This window comes from Alligator mississippiensis, chromosome 4 (genome assembly GCF_030867095.1).
Source record: "Alligator mississippiensis isolate rAllMis1 chromosome 4, rAllMis1, whole genome shotgun sequence".
Classification (NCBI taxonomy): domain Eukaryota; kingdom Metazoa; phylum Chordata; order Crocodylia; family Alligatoridae; genus Alligator; species Alligator mississippiensis.
In genome coordinates this window covers 227,048,221-227,069,537 of record NC_081827.1, presented here as the reverse complement: position 1 = coordinate 227,069,537, position 21,317 = coordinate 227,048,221, and the positions used below count along the sequence as shown (strand labels likewise).

General features: G+C 37.5%; 1 protein-coding gene across 1 annotated transcript in view; it reads right to left on the bottom strand.

Annotated features, from left to right (window-relative positions):
* The window catches only part of NEB (nebulin), a 210,907-nt gene that overhangs the window by 75,551 nt on the left and 114,039 nt on the right, over positions 1-21,317 (bottom strand). Inside the window, exons 67-85 of the mRNA XM_059726275.1 lie at positions 20,711-20,818; positions 19,097-19,408; positions 18,561-18,764; positions 17,610-17,714; positions 17,312-17,419; positions 16,454-16,765; positions 14,788-14,991; positions 12,354-12,458; positions 10,819-10,926; positions 9,893-10,204; positions 8,622-8,825; positions 8,311-8,415; positions 6,529-6,636; positions 5,146-5,457; positions 3,362-3,565; positions 3,018-3,122; positions 2,130-2,234; positions 1,730-2,041; positions 166-270 (exon numbers count right to left, since the gene is read on the bottom strand). Of these exons, the coding sequence (XP_059582258.1) occupies positions 166-270; positions 1,730-2,041; positions 2,130-2,234; positions 3,018-3,122; positions 3,362-3,565; positions 5,146-5,457; positions 6,529-6,636; positions 8,311-8,415; positions 8,622-8,825; positions 9,893-10,204; positions 10,819-10,926; positions 12,354-12,458; positions 14,788-14,991; positions 16,454-16,765; positions 17,312-17,419; positions 17,610-17,714; positions 18,561-18,764; positions 19,097-19,408; positions 20,711-20,818 (3,438 nt within the window). The remainder of the gene's footprint in view (positions 1-165; positions 271-1,729; positions 2,042-2,129; positions 2,235-3,017; positions 3,123-3,361; positions 3,566-5,145; positions 5,458-6,528; positions 6,637-8,310; positions 8,416-8,621; positions 8,826-9,892; positions 10,205-10,818; positions 10,927-12,353; positions 12,459-14,787; positions 14,992-16,453; positions 16,766-17,311; positions 17,420-17,609; positions 17,715-18,560; positions 18,765-19,096; positions 19,409-20,710; positions 20,819-21,317) is intronic.

Genomic DNA, 21,317 nt, shown 5'->3' with positions numbered 1-21,317 from the left:
AAGACAAATTATTTACAAGCTGATGTAAGCAAATTAATATTATGGAAAGATCCAGTTTTTATTGTAAATGTTATTAAAAGCAAAATGTTGATGAATTCACAATTTACAAATACTTCAGTTATAAATATACTCAAGAATATTTATCACAATACTGAATTACATTACCTCACTAAAGATGTCTGCAGCATGTTTGACATGGTTAATTCCAACAGAGTCATTTGGCATCCACCCAATCCCACGAAGCCATTCTAAATCTGATTTGTAAACAGCCTGTGAAAAGAAAATAGAATGTCCTTAGCTGAAGATCTCCATCCAGCCTAGTAAATTTAATAAATTATGGATTTTAATCTGCTTTCCTTCAAGTGCCTTTGATTTCATGGACAGCAGCACTGACCTCAGTATCCTCACAGTCTAAGTTCACCACCTTTAAACTTGACAGTATGTATAGCAAGTAATTGTGTTTCATCAGGTTTCATAATCTACTTCATAAATTGTGTATATGTAGTATGCTCTAGTTGTATTTCTTTATCATTCAAGGCAGAACAAGTCTAAACTAAATACTGATGATTTGTCTTCTAAATATATTTTTATTATAAAAATCTTAATGGGTATGAGATCAATGTTATTTCTATTATTAAATTGCTTTAGAAGTCTAAGAATAAATGTAGCTTTCTTAGTATATAATATCTATGCTACAAAATAACCAATACACAAGATTATCTATTTTTCCCATAATTCATCTATTTTATTTTATTACAATCTGAGGTTGAATGTAGAGATTATGGAATTTTCAATGCGACTGTTGCATTTCTCAAATACTAAACATCTTTGCCTTCATGTAACAGAAGAGCATCTATGCAATTATTGTGAGTGCTTCTAATAACCTGCTTGTTATAATCTTATTGCTTATTATCTTCAGTTTTAAATTAATTTGTTTCTATTTACAGAATTATAATATAAATGGTCTAGAGATTATGTTATTACTACATTTTCTTCCACAGAACTTGTAATGTCTTCCAACATGCCTTTGACCTAAGGATTGTCCTGTGTATTGTGTTTGTTGAACACAATATCTTTCAGAATTTTTTTGATAAAGCATCAGGTATAAATAGACCATTATGAGTAATGATAATTGCTGAAACCAGGGCTGTCCAACATCTACGGAGCATCACTGCTCTGTTACCGCACAGAGTGCCTGGGTGTACCCCCTGCTGCTGTCCGTGCGCCCTGCCAACTGCACTGCATTCCCCCCAACATCACATGCTGCTCCCTCCCCTCACTGCACTGTACACCCCCCACTACTACTCTCTGCACCTTTCCCTGCTACACTCCTGTCTACACACCCTAACTCACCCTTAGGTCCTCATCTGCAAGTTCCAGGCTTCAGGCTTCCCCAGCACTGCTGGCTGTGCTGTGATGCAGTGCCCTGCCCCCTAGAGCAGGGGTAGGAAGGAGAAGCCAGAGAGAGGAAAAGCCTGGAATCTCCAGGCCAAGCACAGCCAGTGTAATGCGGGGAACAGAAGCTAGGTAGGAGCTTGGGAGCAACAATTTAACCCGTCAGGGGACACGGGTATAAACTAAACATCTGTTAATAAAATTCTCAATCCAACTCCCTTTGAATTCCACAGCAAGACGCCCATTAACTTAAATTAGATATGGAGGAGACTTATAAAGAAAAGGCAACATTATAGATTCATAGAAGATGAACCATAAACAATTGTTAGCTTACATCACTCTGAAGTTCATAGGCTTTCTTAGCCTGTATGACATCATTCTGATCTGGCAGACAAATCCACTGATGCAAATAACGACGGTAATCAACATCGCTGACCAAAGTCTGACATTTCTTGGCCGCCATAATGGACAGCATATCCACTGGCACACTGTACTGTGATTTACTCTTCTCAAAGTATTTCTTGTATTCAAGTTCACTCTGAATCTTGCCTGCCTTCAGGGCCCAGAGCATTTTGTTATCTTCTCTTGCATTCCGAACTCCGACATAGTGTCCTTTCTGCTTTTCATGATCTAGCTTGTACTTATACTGGATGAGAAGAGAGCCCAAATGTAAATATTTCTGACATTCCAGAAAAGCATGTAAAAAGTCAGGAATGGTTTATTTTCTTACTTACATCACTAGCAATTTCTCTGGAGGCTTTAGCTGACTTGATTGGGATGGCATCAGCTCTCAAATCATAGGTCATTTTCACTTCATCCCAAGCTTCCTTATAAAGTTTCTGTCAAGTTAAAAAAAAATTACATCATTTTTTACTACTTTAACATTTGCACCAAATGATGATGCAATCAATCACTTTTCATTTGAAAAATTAAAAGCAGACTTGAAGAAGAATGGCCTGTATTCCAAAGCTTGTCTAAACTATCTCAACCATGCAGCTGGTCCAAAAAGAGATATCAACCACAAAAATCCTTGCTTCTTATATATTTTCTGGATCATCTCACCTAAAACATCATCCCAACACTACCACATGTACTGGTTTTTACATTTTAAATTTTTTCACCATTGGTTTGCTTTTATCTGAATTTTTCATGCTGTAGTGTACAACTCTGAAATAAATCAAGCCTCTCTCTCCACTTCAAATATTATGCAGTGTAGGCCTGTCAAACATTTTCATCATGCATAGCAAAAGGCACATCCAACTATATTGCTCAAAAGTGCATTTTTATTCCTACTATATTATTCAGCCTGTTGCTTTATAACCTAATTATTTCCTAATTAGGTTATACTGTTATTAGATTTACTCTAACACTGTAAATTGTTATTTTCTCATAAAAAATTATTTAATATTATAAATTATTTATATACTATAAACTGATGCCTATGGTAAAAGGATGTTCAAAGCACTACACAAAAACTGATCTTATTCTCATTTTTCTCTTTTATAAAGTGTGATTAACAGCAGAACAAAACCATGTATCTTGAAAATACTCCCTAGACTCTGAAAATCTAGAGGAAGCAGATAATATTTTATAGAAACTTAAGAAATCACAAATATACTTACACTGCTAACGTTCATAGCATTAGTTTTAGCTAGGTTGATTTCAGGTGTGTCTGGCATCACATGGATCATGGTCTTGTCCTTCTCCCATGCTTCTTTGTATCTGGACTGTTAAAATAAAAAAAACTGTGTGATTTTTAATATAAAGTTGACAATCCTCTTGTATATTTACAGGCAATGGTGGCTCAAAACTCTCTGCAGAATTATTACTCTAAAAATAAAAACTTTTGCAACAGGTCTTATATTAATTTAAAATACAGGTCATTAGTTTTACATTTTGAGCAGCAAGAGTTTCTTTTGCTCACTGCCCTGAAATCATTTACTAGTATAGGAATAAGGTAACATACAAGACTGATTTGTTCAGCATTAGTTTTGGCGAGGACAACGTCTGGCGTGTCAACAATGTGGGTGTACGGCAAGGTCTCTATATGGGTGCGGTACATATTGTCACTCAGGATTTCCTGGGCATTCTTTACTCTCTTCACTTCTGGAGAGTCATTTGGCAACCAGCCAATGCCACGGATCCATTCCAGGTCTGATTTATAAATGGCCTGTGTCAAAACCAGAGAAGAAAACGGTCATTTTTATAAGCCATCCCTTCATTATTTTAAATCATTCTAAGGAAACACTAAAATGCACTGGAGCTGGGAGCAGACCCCTTTATACACTACTGACTTCCCAGTGTAATGAATGAATTGCAATGCAAAGAGAACAGTTTAAGTAGCTCATGTTCCAGGATTATACTGTATGATTGATGAGCTTAAGTAAAGGGAAATGGATACAGTGCATGGCCCTAAAGATAATCAAATAGAAAAATTCTGAAAGAGTCCTTCCTCCAAAATGTATTTACTTTTGTTGCCACAACCACCATGACAGTTATAAGCACAACACAAAAACTAAATGCCTGCCCTTCACCATTATGTTTGATAAAGAGTAAATTAATAATATTTAGGTGATGGGGCTCAGAGCCAGCGCAATCTTACAAGTGATTCAGGAATGGGTAGAAGTAGACCAGACAGGAGTTGCACTGATTTAACATTTAAAATTTCCTTAAGGTATGGCTTTCCCTGGTGCAGCTGCCCTCATGGATACTGGGGGCTTAAATTCACCGTTTTGGCCCCTAAAGACAACTTGCCCTATTACTCCCCCCTTTAATTACTTAATGTAAGTGATTAAATTACTCGTTGCTTGTTGCATAAAAGGGCCAGGATTGGAATCCTTGACTCTTAGGGTTGAATATACTTATTCAAATCATCCGGCCTCCAGCTTTTCCCCTCCCTGGTGCTATGTTGGAGTCCAGCTAAAGCTGGGCAGGGTGTATGCTTGTATGCTTCCCTGCACTCAGGTGGTGCAGTACAATTCAGGCAGAGAACACGCCAGGAGCATAACACACTTGTAAAGTGCTTCAGGGCTGGGCTTTTCCAACCCCAAGCATTCAGAGGGTGTATCCTGCTCCCTGCTTAGCTGTGACTGATACATTCTCTCCCTCCCCCTGTGGGAAGGGGAGATGGAAGCAGCAAAAGCACATTGGCTACCTATACAGAAGTTCTGTCTTCTGAGAAATACTCTCCCAGGAGCCACTTCATGCAGGCTCTTCCCAAGCTATTTTTCTCCCAAAGTGGCCACTTTTACTCTGGGAGAAAAAATATAAACTTCTGTATACAAGTGGTTTCTCCAGAGTGAGCAGGGACTCTCCCTGGAGAAACAACATCTGTCCTAGCCCTTAGTCTCTTGACATCAGCCACCAGAACCAGTTCCCTGTCCTCTTACACACATTCTTCATGGATACTCTCGAAGTAGAAATACTGAAACTGGACTGGTAACATAGACTACATCAGTAATGTGACCTCTCTTTGATGAAGAGTTTACTGATATATTTAACCTGCTTGGCCACAAAAGAAATTTCTCTAGGGAGATATACAAACCCTCAACAGTCTTCAGATCATTTTCTTCCAGATAAGTATACTAGTTAAGATAATGTATAATACCTATGCACACCTAGAAGCCACAGTTAAAGAAAAATACTAACAACAATGAAAGAGAGAGAAAAAGGAAAAAAGTCTTGGGATGGGAAAATCCATCATGCCTCTAATGCCTCATGTATCATACCTAGGGTCCCCTATGTACTTACATCACTTTGGAGGTCATAGGCCTTCCTGGCCTGGATCACATCATTCTGGTCTGGCAGACACGTCCACTGGTGCAAGTGCTGGCGGTAGTCAACTTCAGTCACATATGACTGGCATTCCTTTGCTGCCAGGACAGGTACAGCATCAACTGGTATAGTGATTTTGGCCTTTGAATTATGATAAGCTTTCTTGTATTCTCGGTCATTCTGCATCTTCATGACATGTGCAGCCCATGACAGTTTGGGATCTTCCTTTACAGTTCGGCATCCAATATAGTGGCCTTTCTGTTTCTCATGTGTTTCCTTGTACTTGTACTAGTAAGCATAAATAGAAAATATTAGCAGGAAAAATCATAAATTGGAAAACTAAATTTTCTAAGGAGACTACTGTTTTGAGTGTTCAATTTGTGACTCCATAATAGCTTTTTAAAGCATTGTTGAAATTCAGGTTCATTTAAAAGCTTATCCTGATGGGTAATTACCCAACAACTGACTTTTAAAAATATGACCCATGTTTTTCTTAATGGCTGTAAAGCTATTTTAAATGCTCAGCAATTGATTTGTAAGCATTTGTTACATTCTAGGTTTTTTCAGGAAACTTGAAAGCTGTACCACACATCTGAATTATTTTTCATTAGCAACAGACATAGGCTGTGTACACACATTCAAATAATCTGAGAGAATTCTCCCAGGCTTGTTCTCCTGATAAAGAAACTTACCCAGAGCCATGTGTACAGATATTTGAATGCTTGCTGTGATCCCTAAAGAATGGAGCACTTGCAGTGCTGACATTATGCAGGCAAGGGGGTGCATCTCAGCATGTTTTGCAGGCTTCTTTAATCTGCCTGGCAACAGCTCTGACTGGCTGACCCAGGCTGCCCATGGTCAGTCTGTGTTCTCCTGAGTTTCTCCTAGGAGTGATTTAACCCTGGTTGTTCTCAGGTTATTTTCCTCCTGGAGTGGCCATTTTTACCATGGGAGAAAAACCTGAACATCTGTACACTTGTGGTTTCTTCTGGTAGAGCAGTGACTCTCCCAGGAGAAACTGAATGTAAAAGGCCATAATCTATTTCAATTACTGCAATTTTTTGGTGAATATAATTTCACAACATGCAGCATACAAAAGCTCTTTAAACCTCCAGTGATATGACAAATGCAAATAAACTATTCAGTTCACCTTCACTATTTTACCCATAGCAAATTAAGCCATAGATAAAAAGAGGTGGTCAGGATTTAAAATAGCAAAATGCTGTTCATAGTTGAACAAATATCAGTTTGTGAGTGGAGTTTAACTAACCATACTGTCTTCACCCATGATTGATACAGGGATGAAAAGACATGGCCTCTTACAAAAAAAAAAAGATATTAAAACAACAGAAATTGTACCTCACTAGCAATGTCTCTGGAAACCTTGGCATGTTTGATTGAAATGGCATCGGCTCTTACATCATAACCTTTTGCCTTGACATCTTCCCAGGCTTGCTGATAATGTTTCTGTAATAAAAAATAATGTTCCATTTAAAATCTGGTCAAAATAGCTCATTTCGCACTCAAAAAAAAAAAAAATTCCCAAGCTTTAGAGCACATCTGTTGTTCGCTTACACTTCAAAATTTTTAGGTTACAGATATGATTCTTGAAACAACTATACAACCCCAAACTATCCCCCATTACATGTTGCAATGCTTAATATATAGGTTGAAGTTCTAAAAGTTGATGTATGGACTCTCGTGTCCACGTGCAGCTCCACTGATTTCAGTGAGACTCTACATGGGCATCAGGACTGGGGTCATTAGTCCACTCTGGTGATAACAGGGGCCTGGATCAAAGCCTGTTTTGATGCAATGGAAAGATTCTTATATCTTGCAATGGTCTGTCAGTTGTGCCTTACATTAACTACTCAAAAAAGATGTTGCTGAAACAAGCAAGAAAATTCCTAGCTAGTTAACTGATGTAAGAAAGTTTTAAGTGCTTTCTCATTCAAGTATAGCTAATTTCTATGGGCCATCAAGCTGAACAAGGCCACTGATCTTTGTTTCATGGAAGCCTGGCCTACATTATCTGTTCAAAGCAACTGAAGATTGTCACTGAGAGAGGTGGGTGAAAATTGGTAATGAAACGTCATTGCAAAAGAAACTGGTATATATCATTTTGAAAATGATAAAATGTCAAAAATAAAATATTTTGATTTTTTTGTAATTTATTTTTTCAGAACAAGAATTAGTTAAAGCCGATAAAGATTTGTGAACAATTTTTGTATTACTGAATTTAAATTTTTAATCAAAAGAGAGTTTTGTGCACATTTTTTTCTCCAACTCCAGTCACAGAGTTTAGGCAAGCCCATGACAATCTAGTTATTATATTAAACAAAGGATGGATATGCAACAAGGTACATGCTTTAGAAAACTGGCCAAAATTACTGCTAGCATAAATGGATGCAATTCCAATGATTTAAAAATCACAGAACAAAATGGATATTTTTGGAGGGTGATATATCACTTATTGTACTTCCCCCTCCCCCCCCCCCCCCAAACACACAAATATCCTCATCTCTGGTACATTTTCGGGACCATTACAGCTGCAACCTCACTCCAGCAATACCAGAAAGTAGAATGTCACTTACCCCTGACCAGTGAATCTGGCCTACTGTGTTTACTGACAGTTGTGCTCATTAATTGTGTATTACACTTAATGTAATCTTAATATTTCACCTGTATTTTAATTATGAAAAATAATCAACATAGAATTAGCAAATTAGCTGTAACAGGATCAGAGAATTCTAGAATCTAACATATTTCAGTTAGTTAAACAGGTTAAGTTTAATAAGATCATGGGTGCCTATACACATGCAACGAGGCTGCTCCAATGCATTGTAATTACAGCGTGTTGGAGCAGGCTTGATTAATCGAGTCTGCTGGAGCATGATAATTGCGCACTCCAGCAGACTCCAGTGTTATGTATATCAGTGTCCACACTGAAAAATGATGTTTGGGGCACTTTAACAAAAGCTTGTTCAATGAACTTTAGTTAAAGTGCCCCCGCCACCATTTTTCAGAGTGGGGACACTGATACACGTGATGTTCTGGATGCTCTTGGATCTGCTTTAATTAAAGCACCCCTCCCCCAAGCACATGTATAAACATCCTATGCTTATTACTTGGAGATCTTACATTACTAATATTTGCAGCATTGACTTTGGACTGCAGCATCTGAGGTGTATCAGCAGGCACGGTGATATGTATCTTATCTTTGTCCCACGCTTCACGATAGAGAGGCTAATGACAAAGAAAACACAATGTTATTCTATGATAGCATTATTTTTTTTAAGACTATGATATTGTGTTATTTTCCAATTCATTGTTCTAATGATAGAAACTGTACTGTTTCTGTTCTCATCTTATGCATTTTAACACAATTACAGATGTTACAAAAATATCAGTGGGCATACAGAAAACTTATGAAAACATCAAATCCAGCTTACTTCACTGATCTGAACGGCATTGATCTTAGCCAGAAGAACTGGTGGTGTGTCAACAATGGCGGTAAATTTTAATTCATCCGGCCGTTTACGATACAGTCTATCATTCAGGAGTTCCTGAGCTCTCTTCGCTTTAAGCACGTCCACTGAACCTTCCGTTAACCAGCCAACACCACGCAACCATTCCAGGTCTGACTTGTATGCATTCTATAAGCAAAGAAATTATAGTATTAATTATATAAGCCGAGTCTTAGCAGATAGCAAAGGTATTCATAGATGCACTATTGCAAAGGACAGTCCAGGAAGGGAGCCATGTCTTATTATTACAATTTCTTTCCTGCTTCCCTCTTACTTCAGGGAAAAAGTAACCTGTTACCAGAACAGATGGACAGATACTACAGCAGTGCACTGTGGAGGATAGAATTAAGGCTCTCATAACAGAAGTAAGTCCATTTTGACTCTTCACCTGGGGATCTGGAGAAAAAAGTAATGGCTCTACAATAGCTGCCTCTCCTCATCCCCACCTACCATTGCAACTTGTGAAGCATATCGTTCTCATATGGAAAAATGGGAGGTCAGATAAATCACATTCTTGCCCATAATGAATGATCTGTGCTTGGAACATACATTCAAGAACAGGTTAACAAGAGTAATGAATTTGCATTCACCATTTTCATTCAAAATCAAACAAATCATTTCACCAGATGCTGTGACTGCTTCACAACATTGCAAAAAGACAGCTTAACTCTTGAATCCACAATGCAATGTTCTGTGATATTCTATGTAACATCTTTTAAAGGCACCTTGCCCCATGTGTCATATTCTGGTTTGCAAAAGCAAAAAAGCATCTCAAATAAAGTGTTATATCTTGTAGCTCCACAGTGGTGGGGAGTTTAGACTGGCCCGAGAGAGAGCGCACAAGCCAGCTAATGTGACTGGTAACTTTACTGTTCTGAATGGGGACCCAAAACTGAAAGTAAACATGGTGTTGCAGAAGGCATACAAAGCTACAGAATTAAAAAAAAACAAAAGCAATACCACATATAATGGCTACTGAACAATACACCATATTAAAAAGTGGTAGAAATTTCTCAGATTGCAGATAAGTGACAAACATGTTTTAATATACAAGTTAAAATGTATTTCTAGACTAAATATACCTGATATATCATTCTAGCTGGGATTTAGGTTAAGATCCAGCCTAAATTCAGGTAATCAATATATCTATATATACAAAATATAGAAACCATTAGTTACTATTCTGCTGTACTCACATCACTCTGTAACTCATAGGCCTTCTTAGCTTGGATCACATCATTCTGGTCTGGTAGGCAAGTCCACTGATGCAGAATATGGCGATAATCCACATCACTGACCAGACCCTGACAATGCTTGGCCAAGACGATGCTTAGCATATCCACTGGACTATTGAACTTCGTCTTCCATTTCTCAAAATGTTTCTTGTACTCCCTATCACTCTGGATTTTGGCTGCATGAATTGACCACACCAACTTCGGATCGTCTTGAAGGCTTTGGACTCCCACATAGTGTCCTAACTGCTGACGGTAACCTGCTTTGTATTTATACTAACAACATATTTTAAAAGAAATAATAAAAAACAAAAATAAAAGCCAATTAGCATTTCTATCAAAGAAACCTAATCATGTACAAATGCTTCTCCTACCACATTTAAAGTGCCTGTTTTATTTCAGCTAACATTTAAGGGAAGTGAAAGGAAAAGTTTTTCCTTACAAGGCATTAAATTTGTATACAAAAGTTTGTTCTAAATTCCACTAAAGTCAATGTGAACCTTTCAGCTGACTCCAGCAGACTGCAGTCAAGTTCTGATGGCATTTTATAGAAAAATATGTATATGAAAAATATTGTTGCAAATATTTTTCTGAAAAGCTCTAAAAGCTTCAGATAAATTCAGAACTTTATTTGACCCTTTGCAAAACAAAACAGAAACATTTAGTTGCTCAAATATTTACAGAATAATTCAACCACTCCAACTGTTTAGGTAAATTACATTGATATACATCAGACAGCAAAACCTAGAGTAAAACCACTATAATTTGATATTTTAGAAGCATTATGGAAATTAACTAAATCATATAATTTTGGTCATTGATCTAAATACATTTGAGTGTTTAATAAGAAGGATGTTACTAACAAAAAGAAAGTAAAAGCAGAACTGTACCTCACTAGCGATATCTCTAGAAGCCTTGGCACGTTTGATGTCAATAGCATCAACTCTTAAATCATAGCCTTTTTTCTTGGCTTCTTCCCAGCCTAGTTGATAGTGTTTCTGTGAATGAAATGAGCATGTCAACTTACTTACAGACAATAAGGTAAATATCTTCAGTAGACATTAATCAATTAAATAACATTAGCTCAATTTCCTCATAATGGATTGGAACAAGTAGAGAACATACAATATCATAACCAGTATATTTGAAAATGATAAATCCCCATTAAAATCTGGGTTGTTCCTCTATTAACAAAATAATAATAATAATAATAATAACAACTAGCACTTTCCAGCTATAGATATCAAAACACTTTACAATAAAAGTTAGTATTCTATCCTGTTTTTATATATGGGAAAACTGAAACTTAAAAAAGGTTAAGTACAGTTCACAGGGTCATTCAGCAGACCAGTGGCAGAGTTTGGAATAACTTATAATTTTTCAGAGAGTATTTCTTTATCCTGACTTTTTAATTTATGATTATTAAATGTTTATTTGCACTAGAATACATTTAAGTATCACTCTAAATGAAAAGAATCTACCCAGAGATTAAATCAGTGGGTACCTATACACATGCCCTGGGGGGCAGGGAACACATTTTAATTAGAGCAGCTCTCAGGACCCTTCAGCTCTGGAACTCCCACCCCTTGAGGCCAGCCAAAGCCGAAGCCCAGACATCTTCCAAAAGTGCTGCAAGACCTGGCTGTTTGAGCAGGCGTTTAGCATCCCAGGCTAAGCTGGGATACTGTTGACAGGGTGAGGGGAGTGAGGAGGAGGAGTGTTGCTATATCAGTCATATTAAAATTCTATGGTAGGGGTGGACAATTATTTTGGTTGAAGGGCCACTTAACAAGAGGACTGCACACATGAAATCAATGGTGAAAATATCATTCAAACAAATTATAGATCAAAAAGCAAATCATATGCTAAAAATCAAACATCTATGATGAAATATTTGTATTTTATTTTATTAATCGTTTTTGTCCCGATTTGTTTTTTGGAGTAGTGTACATAGGGGCTGCTTCCACTCAGTGCCTTCCGTAGTGCCAGCGGAGGCTGGAGCTGCTGCCTGCCTGTGGACTGGATAGAATCAATTGCTGGGCTGGCTACAGCCTGTGGGCCATATTTTGCCCAGCCCTGTTCTATGGGCTTTTATAAGTTGTTTTGTTTCTCTGGTTTTGTTCCCTTGTTTGTTTATTTGATAAGTTAGTATGTTATTTTCTGTAAGCCACTCTGAGCTTCTTTGGGAAGGGCAGCATACAAATGGAGTAAATAAATAAACAATGCATTCTGAAATGTAACTTTTTAAGTGAGCTATTTATGCTTTATAAAGGAGCAGGTTTTTTAATTTTGCATATTTACTAGATGATTATAAAAGAATACACGTGCCTGTAGAAGAGACCTGAAATTATGCCACTTTAAAGTGTAAAATTTGATATACATTTTTTGTGGAAATGTATTTATTTTTCATATTTCAGTATCTTACCTTGCTGACATTAAGAGCATTGACTCGGGACAGTACCATCTCAGGAGTATCAGAAGGAATGGTAATTTGCGTCTTCTCTTTATCCCAAAGCTCCCTATACAAAGGCTAGCAACAAAACAAACACAGAGTTATTTATTAAGTAATACAATATTTTTACCCATCTTATGCTATATATTACTGGTTCAATGTTAGACAATGGTCCTTTTCCTATTGGCTTCAATAGCAACACTCTGATTGGCTTACTGGGAGATGGATTAAGTTATTTTTCCAAAGGCAAATTGTATATATAAAAGCATGTGTTCTTGCATTCTGAATAATCTGTTTGATTAATTCAAAAAATATTCCTGTCTTGTTTTTTACATGCATTGCAAAGTAGACCCTTCTACCAGGTACTACCCTGGTAATAATACCCTTCCCTTAGTGCTTAAAAGACTACTATAATGATGATAAGGGAAAACCTTTTTGTAGGAAACCTACCAAAGAGACAGATTAACACAACTCATCTAAATACAATATTGCTTGCAGTCCCCCTCAGCACTGACTCTTTTTCAAGTCATAGTGAGCTACTAATATTTAATACACTTCAACATCCTCTTCATTCCCATAGCTGAGCTGCACCTTTCTTTTCATCTGCAATTATTCCTGTTACTTCACAAGCCTTAAATGTCTGACAAACATCTCCAAATGGGGCTCCAAAGAGTTCACCCAGAATCCCTCTGTTGCTCCCTCTCAGTCTGTTACATATAATTTATGTGGCACTTCCCTCCATGAGGTGGAACCAGACCAGGTTGCCCTGCACTTCATCTGCATTTACATTTTTGAAGGATCCCAGGACTCATGACAAGAACACTCAGGTCCAGACATGAGTAGGAGGCTAATTAGCACATGGATGTTTTGTGGGGGGTGGGTATCAGGAGTCTGTCTGCACACACACACACACACACACACACACACACACACACACACACACTGAGCCATGATGATCTGTGGGGTCACCATGACTTGAAACGTTGTTGACTCTGGTGGGGCCCAGCCCAATGAACTATGTGGTAAATTGTGAGCCTCTTGGATTTAGACTGATATAATGCATAGTAGAAATACTGTGATTACCCAGGGAGGCACCAAGCTCTAACAAGTGGTTCTTCCAGGGCCTTCCTAGCTTGCTTTTGTAACCTTAGGGGAAACACCATGTATCTAGGTCCAAGAAGGTATTTCCTTAAGCATTTCAAGAGATAACTGTTCTTCTGGTGTGGTTTAGTACCCACTGATGTGTTGGGGCTTAAAACCCACTTTATGGAAGTGGGAGGCTCCTTCCTAGCTTGGTCCTGCAGTCATATGGCTAAGTTTCAAACAAAATTTATGGGCATCCAAACCCCAAGCATCCAGGCTAGGGTCTGCACATAGGATGCCTGCCATAAAACTTTGGAAATATCTGAAGCCCCTGGTGGGGGTGGAGGATGTTTGCCGGTTGTAGGGCCACTTATGGTCCTGGACTGATTCATGGATTTGGACTTGATTTGGCTAATTTGGTTTGGAACATGAAAAATTTCTTTAAAAAATAGTTTATGCTACAAATAAGTAGGTACAAATTGCTGCTTAAAAGTATGTTTATAGAATACCTGTGCTAAAACTTTCAGCAGCTTCAAGAAAGGTAAAATGCACCAATTCTGGATGAACTTAATCTATGGGTAACTGCAGTAATTTGTTAATATGGAAATACTACAGGCATGTTTATTTTGAAGTTAGCATTTACAAATTTGCTCCTCACTTAACTGAGGGAGAGCAGTGTCTGACAGTAAGGGAAGGAGAGAGGATGCAGGGGGAAGAAGTTGGTGGGACAGAGAGCAAGAGGCCTATCTGATCCCCCCTCCCCGCCCCACCCTCCCAGATGTATTTTCCCAGCAGCAACAGTGGGAAGGGGACAAATTCAAGGCAATCCTCAACTATTTATAAATTTCCCATATATAGAGTCTAATTATTGGGGTAGTTTCTTATGTTCAGGATCATCTTATATTTGAGTAAACATGGTATATACATATGTGCATGTCTAACATACATATTAGATGTAATTAGGACATTTAAAAATGCAAAGCCTGGTTCATCTGATAGAAATACCAAATCTCTTAGATCTTTCCTTGTAACGATATGAATTATATCTATATTAATGGAAAAACTTCTACTGAAAAACTGTCAGTGACAGTTGGATGTGATCCTATAATACAAAAGGTGATGTCTAGCTGTGCAAATGGTAAATTATTTTAGTATAAACACTGCAAGTAAATATATTGTACTAATTTGTGTCCCTTTTCAGGGTGGAAGTTTTCCTAGGACCCTGTTTATTTCTTGTTTAAAATGTTTCTGGAGAGCCCCTCATTCTGAAAAACTAAAATGGCAGGATTGGGAGCCTAAAGCATAAATACAGATAGTTTCTTACAATACTCTGATTCAGAGCATTGGCCTTAGCCAGTACAACTGCTGGTGTGTCCACAATGCTGGTGAATTTCAGTTCATCTGGTCGTTTCCGATACAGTCTTTCATTCAGGAGGTCTTGTGCTTTCTTCACTTTAAGCACTTCCACAGATCCTTCTGGCATCCAGCCAATGCCACGCAGCCATTCCAGATCTGACTTGTACACGTTCTACAAACAAACCAATTACACTATAATTACATAAATGGATTGTACTGGGCCACGCAACAGAGTACAACTGGGAGCCTCATCCCAACCCTTTTAGGCAACCATGCATGAGTTAAAAAAAATGCTGCCATTTCCCACCAGGAACAACAAACATTCATGCTTTACTCATAGACAAATGTGGGGGTCCCAGAGAGAATGAAATTTGGGGCAGGCCAGATTCCACCATTCTGGAGCTCTCACAACTGAAGAGCATTTGCACAAGAATTCATCAATAAACCACTGCATATGCAACTACCCAATTAACAAGTCAAATTATAAAACACCCACATTAAGCTTGACATTACAAGAGCACTTAAACCTTGATCCCATTTGTTCATCCATGGGGCACAAAAGTAAGCTCAGATCTGATGCATTCTTATGCAAGTGTGAATAAAGGATACAAGTGGAAATAGGCAACATTAAGGATAGTCACAGGCCAAACCAGAACTCCAGAGTTTTGGTGGCATGTACCCTTGATGACAGAGGAGTGCTTGAATTGGCTTAATCCGTATGGCTGGGTGAGGTGATGTAGCTACATTGACAGAAACCCCTTTCTTAGTACATACTATTTCTAATTGTTGTAGCAGCAGTGGTTTATCTTGTAGACAAGCCACTCATCTTTCCACTGAAAAGATATCTCAAGCTTTTTTTGTACCATCTCTCTTATTCTCAGGGTAAGGCACAGTATAAAAATGGGCCAGAGAATGAGCCTATCACCAAAGACATGGGCACAGTCGTTAAGATGCTAATGAGGCTTTTAGCTACCTACTCCAGTCCTTGATTTTATTCTTCCTGTTAGGAAGAAACCTGGCAGTGTATAGCCGTGCACTTTCAGGGTTTTCCCAAAGTGCTCTCTCCTGCAGTCATACATAAAGCATTCTGCACTTAGACTGCATTATATCAAGTCTTTTGCATATATATTTATATGCTAGCCTATATATTAAGATCAAAAATCTTTTTTTTTTAAGCATAGCATTTAACTCACTATTGTAACTCTCTCAGGAATGTGTATATCACATCATAATGAAAACCCAGCTGCAACATAAGGTTAATTTCTAGATATGCTGCATAAAATACTACTAGCCTCCTTGTAAACACCTATGCTAACCATTGAAAACTTGTGTTCAGGCCCAACTGCCATTTGTGTCAATGCCTATCTTTACATAATGAGATAAGGAAGAGGAGGGTGCAGAAGAGTGCTTACAATTTTACACTTCCTTCCAACTTCTATTCCTGCACATTTCAGTTCCTGAGTTTTACCAATTAATTTCCTGTGGACTACCCATTTGAATAAAGCTTCTGACGAAAGCATCTGAAGGATCAGGGATATAGTGGGCATAACTCACTTCAAAACATTTGAACAGATGATTCTCATCTCATCCACATCCATGTATAAAACATATATTCTGCTTTTATTTTTACTCACATCACTCTGTAGATCATAAGCTTTTCTGGCCTGGATCACATCATTCTGGTCTGGCAGACACGTCCATTCATGAAGATAACGCCTATAATCAACATCACTGACCAGTTCCTGGCCTTTCTTGGCCACAACAACTGACATCATGTCCACTGGGCTACTATACTTGGTCTTCCACTTCTCAAAATCTTTCTTGTACTCCCTGTCACTCTGGATCTTTCCAGCATGGAGAGCACACATAATCTTGGGATCATCCTCTATTCTGCGAGCTCCTATATGGTGACCTTTCTGTTTCTCATATGCTGCTTTGTATTTATACTATATAAAAAGACAGAAGGCAAAGTTATGTTTTAAGTGTTCATGCAAAAGTAAATCAGAAGCTAGATACCCAGATGGCGTAATTTAATTAACTTCATTGCAGCTCTACCAGCTGAGGATATGCCTCACCTAGCATGAAGCAAATTTGATATAAAATGTATAAAATGATGTCCAAATGATAAAGGTAATTATGTGACTGAGTAGTAATCAATATTTTATATTGTTTGAGTTTGCAAAGAATCAAAAACTTATTTTAGTGGTAAAAGCTTCCTATCCCTAATAAAAATTTGCTTTCATATTAGTAATACTGCATTACTATGACCTTTTTAGAACACATTTCCGCTTTTGTTTGCTTACTATTAAGCATTCTAATATTATACTCTTTTCCCTAATCAATGTTCAATATTTCTTCTGGATTTACTTGTCTTTCTTTGGTTCCTATGCTTTGTTTTCTGAAATAATTCAGTTTGCCATTTGATAAAAATGAATGGGGAAAAAAACTTTCATATTCTCTTAAAATTACAAGACTATTAAATAAAGACATACTTCACTAGCAATGTCTCTTGATGCCTTTGCACTTTTGATTGGAATAGCATCAGTTCTCAGATCATAGCCCTTTTTCTTGGTTTCTTCCCAGCCTTGTACGTAGAGTTTCTATAGAGAAAACAGAAAATGTGGATGAAAACATGGTACATAGAGTTTAAATTACTATAGCAGGAATGGTACAACCTTTTTTATAAAGAAAAGTAAAGCCTATTTAAAAGAAGCTCTTTGAAGTTAAATGAATGCTTACTTCAACTTCTGAATCTGTATTACTTTGATATAACTTTTAAAATGTTCTTACATGACTAATATTGGCTGAATTGGCCTTTGCTAACAGAATCTCCGGTGTATCTGGCATGACGTGAATCGACGTTTTGTCAGCATTCCAGGCTTCTGTGTATAAGTGCTGCGGAAGGGAAAAAACAATTTTAACTTCATTGCCTGCTTATTTCCAAAGAATTTTTGACAAAATACAATTGAGCTGGAACCCATGATTAGCTGAAGGCTCCTTGGTGCAAAACCAAAACCTTGAACCAGAAGTCACATCAAAGAGTCGCATAACTTCTTACCCATAAGAAATGCTCCAATAAACTAACTGCTATTGTTCAAGCTGATCTTGAATACATTGATATATTGTGACATTCAACTATAAAGTTTAAGTGGAAAATTTTGTCCTTCTCATTACTACTGAATCTGCTCTGCCATGTCAATTTCTTGGTTCAGCAGTGCTAAAGAGCAGTAGTGAGAAAACAATGGAATCAGGAATCTGGAGTATAAGTATAGCGAGAATTAAAGGAGTGAGATATGGGATGTCCAATAAACAGTGGCGATATAGCAGTGGGTAAAGTGCTCTTATTTGAGTGCAGAGGCTTTGCCCATATACAGTGTTGGGATATGGGACATAATGTATGCTGACTGTCATGCTTTGTGAGAAACACTATTTTGCTAGCAGGTCTTTATTCCATATAAGTTGAATTTCCAAACGTAGTTCTCCAGAGGTCACGCTAAAGTTATCCGATCTGAAGGTGACCAAGGCAGCAATATGCTAGGCAGGATCACAGCTGAAAAAAAAAAAATGGTCCCACCACCTTGCAAAGCACAAAGGAAAAATGAGATGCTTGACAAGCACTACTAACTCAGCAATAGTAGCTAGGTCAAATTTTGCTTCTTCAGAATAGTATTCTCCTCTGACTGAAGGACATTACTCATTCCATGAGTCAATCATACTAGCGATTTTTTCTGGGAATCTCACCTTATTCATGTTCTCAGCATTTTGCTTGGCCAAAACCAGCTCAAGGGTATCTGTCACACAGGTAAATTTAATTTGGTCTGCAGGCTGGCGGTACTTCCTGTCACTAAGGATATCTCCAGCTCTCTTGACCTTCTCAACCTCCAAGGAACCAATGGGAACCCATCCAATTCCCTTCAGCCATTCCAGGTCTGATTTGTAAATAGCCTAAAATTAATTAAAAAAAATAGTCAATGATTTGTGGGAATTATAAATCTGAATTTTAAAAAATTGAATAATATTATGGATTATTCTGCAATGGCCATTTGTTTCAGACTCTGATTCTCTTAAGTGGGGTAAATTAACAATGTAGATGAATACAGAAGAATCTTAGAGTTCTAATACGAGTGTACCAATAATAGGGTCAAAGCCCAACAACACTGGGAAAACTTAGTGTTCCAGGATTGGTAACATGCTATGGAGAATATCACCTCTGCATACAGGTATGGTAAAATAGAATAGAGATTTGCTGAATGTATTTGTATGTATAAGGTACTCACATCACTCTGTAGATCATAAGCTTTCCTAGCTTGGATGACATCATTCTGGTCTGGCAGACAGGTCCATTCATGTAGAGGATGTCTATAATCAACATCGCTGACCAGCTCCTGACCTTTCTTAGCTACAACAACTGACAGCATGTCCACTGGGCTGCTATACTTGGTCTTCCACTTCTCAAAGTCTTTCTTGTACTCCCTGTCACTCTGGATCTTGGCTGCGTGCATTGACCACATCATTTTGGGATCATCCTCTATGTTGCGGGCCCCAATGTGGTGGCCAAGCTGCTTGCGGTAACCTTCCTTGTATTTATACTGAAAAGTATATTAGATATACATGTTACAATGTTTTATTCTGAAATAATGTATCCAGGTTAACTCTAACATATATATCCTATAATACTGGGAATAAAATACTCTACTTTTTAATTAGTATTCCAATTCATTCGTTTTTCATACAAAATAGAGAAAAATAAGTTTCATGAAAAGCCCCATTTACCTAATAGCTGAAATGTCTTTCCTTAAGAATGTTATTACAAAACCCCTCAAGATAATTAAAATGTACTGGCATTTTTACTGAAAGTTTCACTAGTGGTTTCCAGGACAGAATCAGCCTGAAGACTAAACTGCTTTCTGATACCCTAAATCAGGTATCTCTAGGTCAGCAGTGACAAAGTCCATCAAAGAAGTAATATACAATTTTATTTCCACTATCCACACTCTTCACATGCAGTACATGACTGCCTTTATTTGGGCTTCCAATACAACAAAGTTTAATCACTGCTAATGGAAAGAAATGGTGATGGTTTAGAATATAAATATTAATGTATTAACTGGGCTGGGGAGAGAGATTTTTAAGCATGTAATTCTTATGTTGAATAGAAGTAATAAGTTATTTACTTTTAATAAGTTTTTTACTTTCTTTTATGAAAGGATAATATTATCACATGCAAGAAACATGTGATATAATGTGTGGATAGCAATGAATTCTACTTCCTATTTCAAGACACTTACATACAAAAAATATGAAGCACAAATTCTGAACCCTTTGCCATAAGAAACAGATTCCTTTAGGGCTAAGTACAGACAATCAGAAAGCCCAAGGCTGAATTGCTTCAATCTTTACAGGTTAGTCTAAGCTGAGCAGATTGAACCAATAGCAAGTGAACAGACATCACTTTTGATTCTGGAAATGCACCCACCTGCCTGCAGTGGCTCAAGTCAGAAGCCAGGGGACACTACAGCACACCTCCCTGTTGTGCTGGAGCAGGCAGGCAACTAGGCTGGAGCAGACAGCTGGGTTGGAGCACCCAGCCCAATCTGCAAGGGAGGGTTGCAGGGGAGGTGCAAAGCATCCTAGGATGTTGGGGGACTGTGAGCCAATTTGAATCTGGAGGGGATCTGGGACAGAAGTTCAGTAAACTGATTTAACCTAAATCAGTTACATCTGATACTACATACATCCAGGTTTATCTTAAACTGGTTTCAGCTATTTTGAAAGTGGTTTATGTGCACTGAACTTCTGTTGTGTTAGAGATTTGAACTGGTTTCCAATCACTTATACCAGTTTATGTGTAACTTCTGCCCTAGTCCAGATGCAACAAAAACGTTACTTACATCACTGGCAATATTTCTGGATGCTTTTGCAGCTTGGATTGGAATGGCATCAAGGCGCATATCATAACCTCTTTTCTTTAATTCATCCAAAGCTTGTTTGTATATTTTCTATGAGAAAGGAGAACAAATATTATTGTTTAATTAATTAGGCATTTTATAACTCTCACTTGTGGCTAAGCATGTTACACATTTATATAATAAACCCTGTTAAATCACACTAATCGTCATATAAACAATAACATTAATCTTTATATGGGATACATCTGATTTAAATATAATCCACATCCACCTGCGATAGAGGATATGAGAAAGCATTTTTCCAACATTGTAATGTATTTGTCTTGCAGAAGGAAGAGTTGAAAGCTAGCATGGTTGGAATCTACTAGATGAATAACAAAAGGATGAGAAGCTGCACCTAGATTCTGAATGTTTGCACCATCTCAAATTTGTATTATTTTCTGAAAGTCTCCATTTCTACAAAGACATTTCTAGGAAATGAAAAAACTGAATTTCTCAAGGGCTACATATGCCTGTAGTTTACCATAGGATAAGTTTCTAGTGTAGTACTAAATCAAAAATTAAACAAAAAATTATTAAATGATAGCAA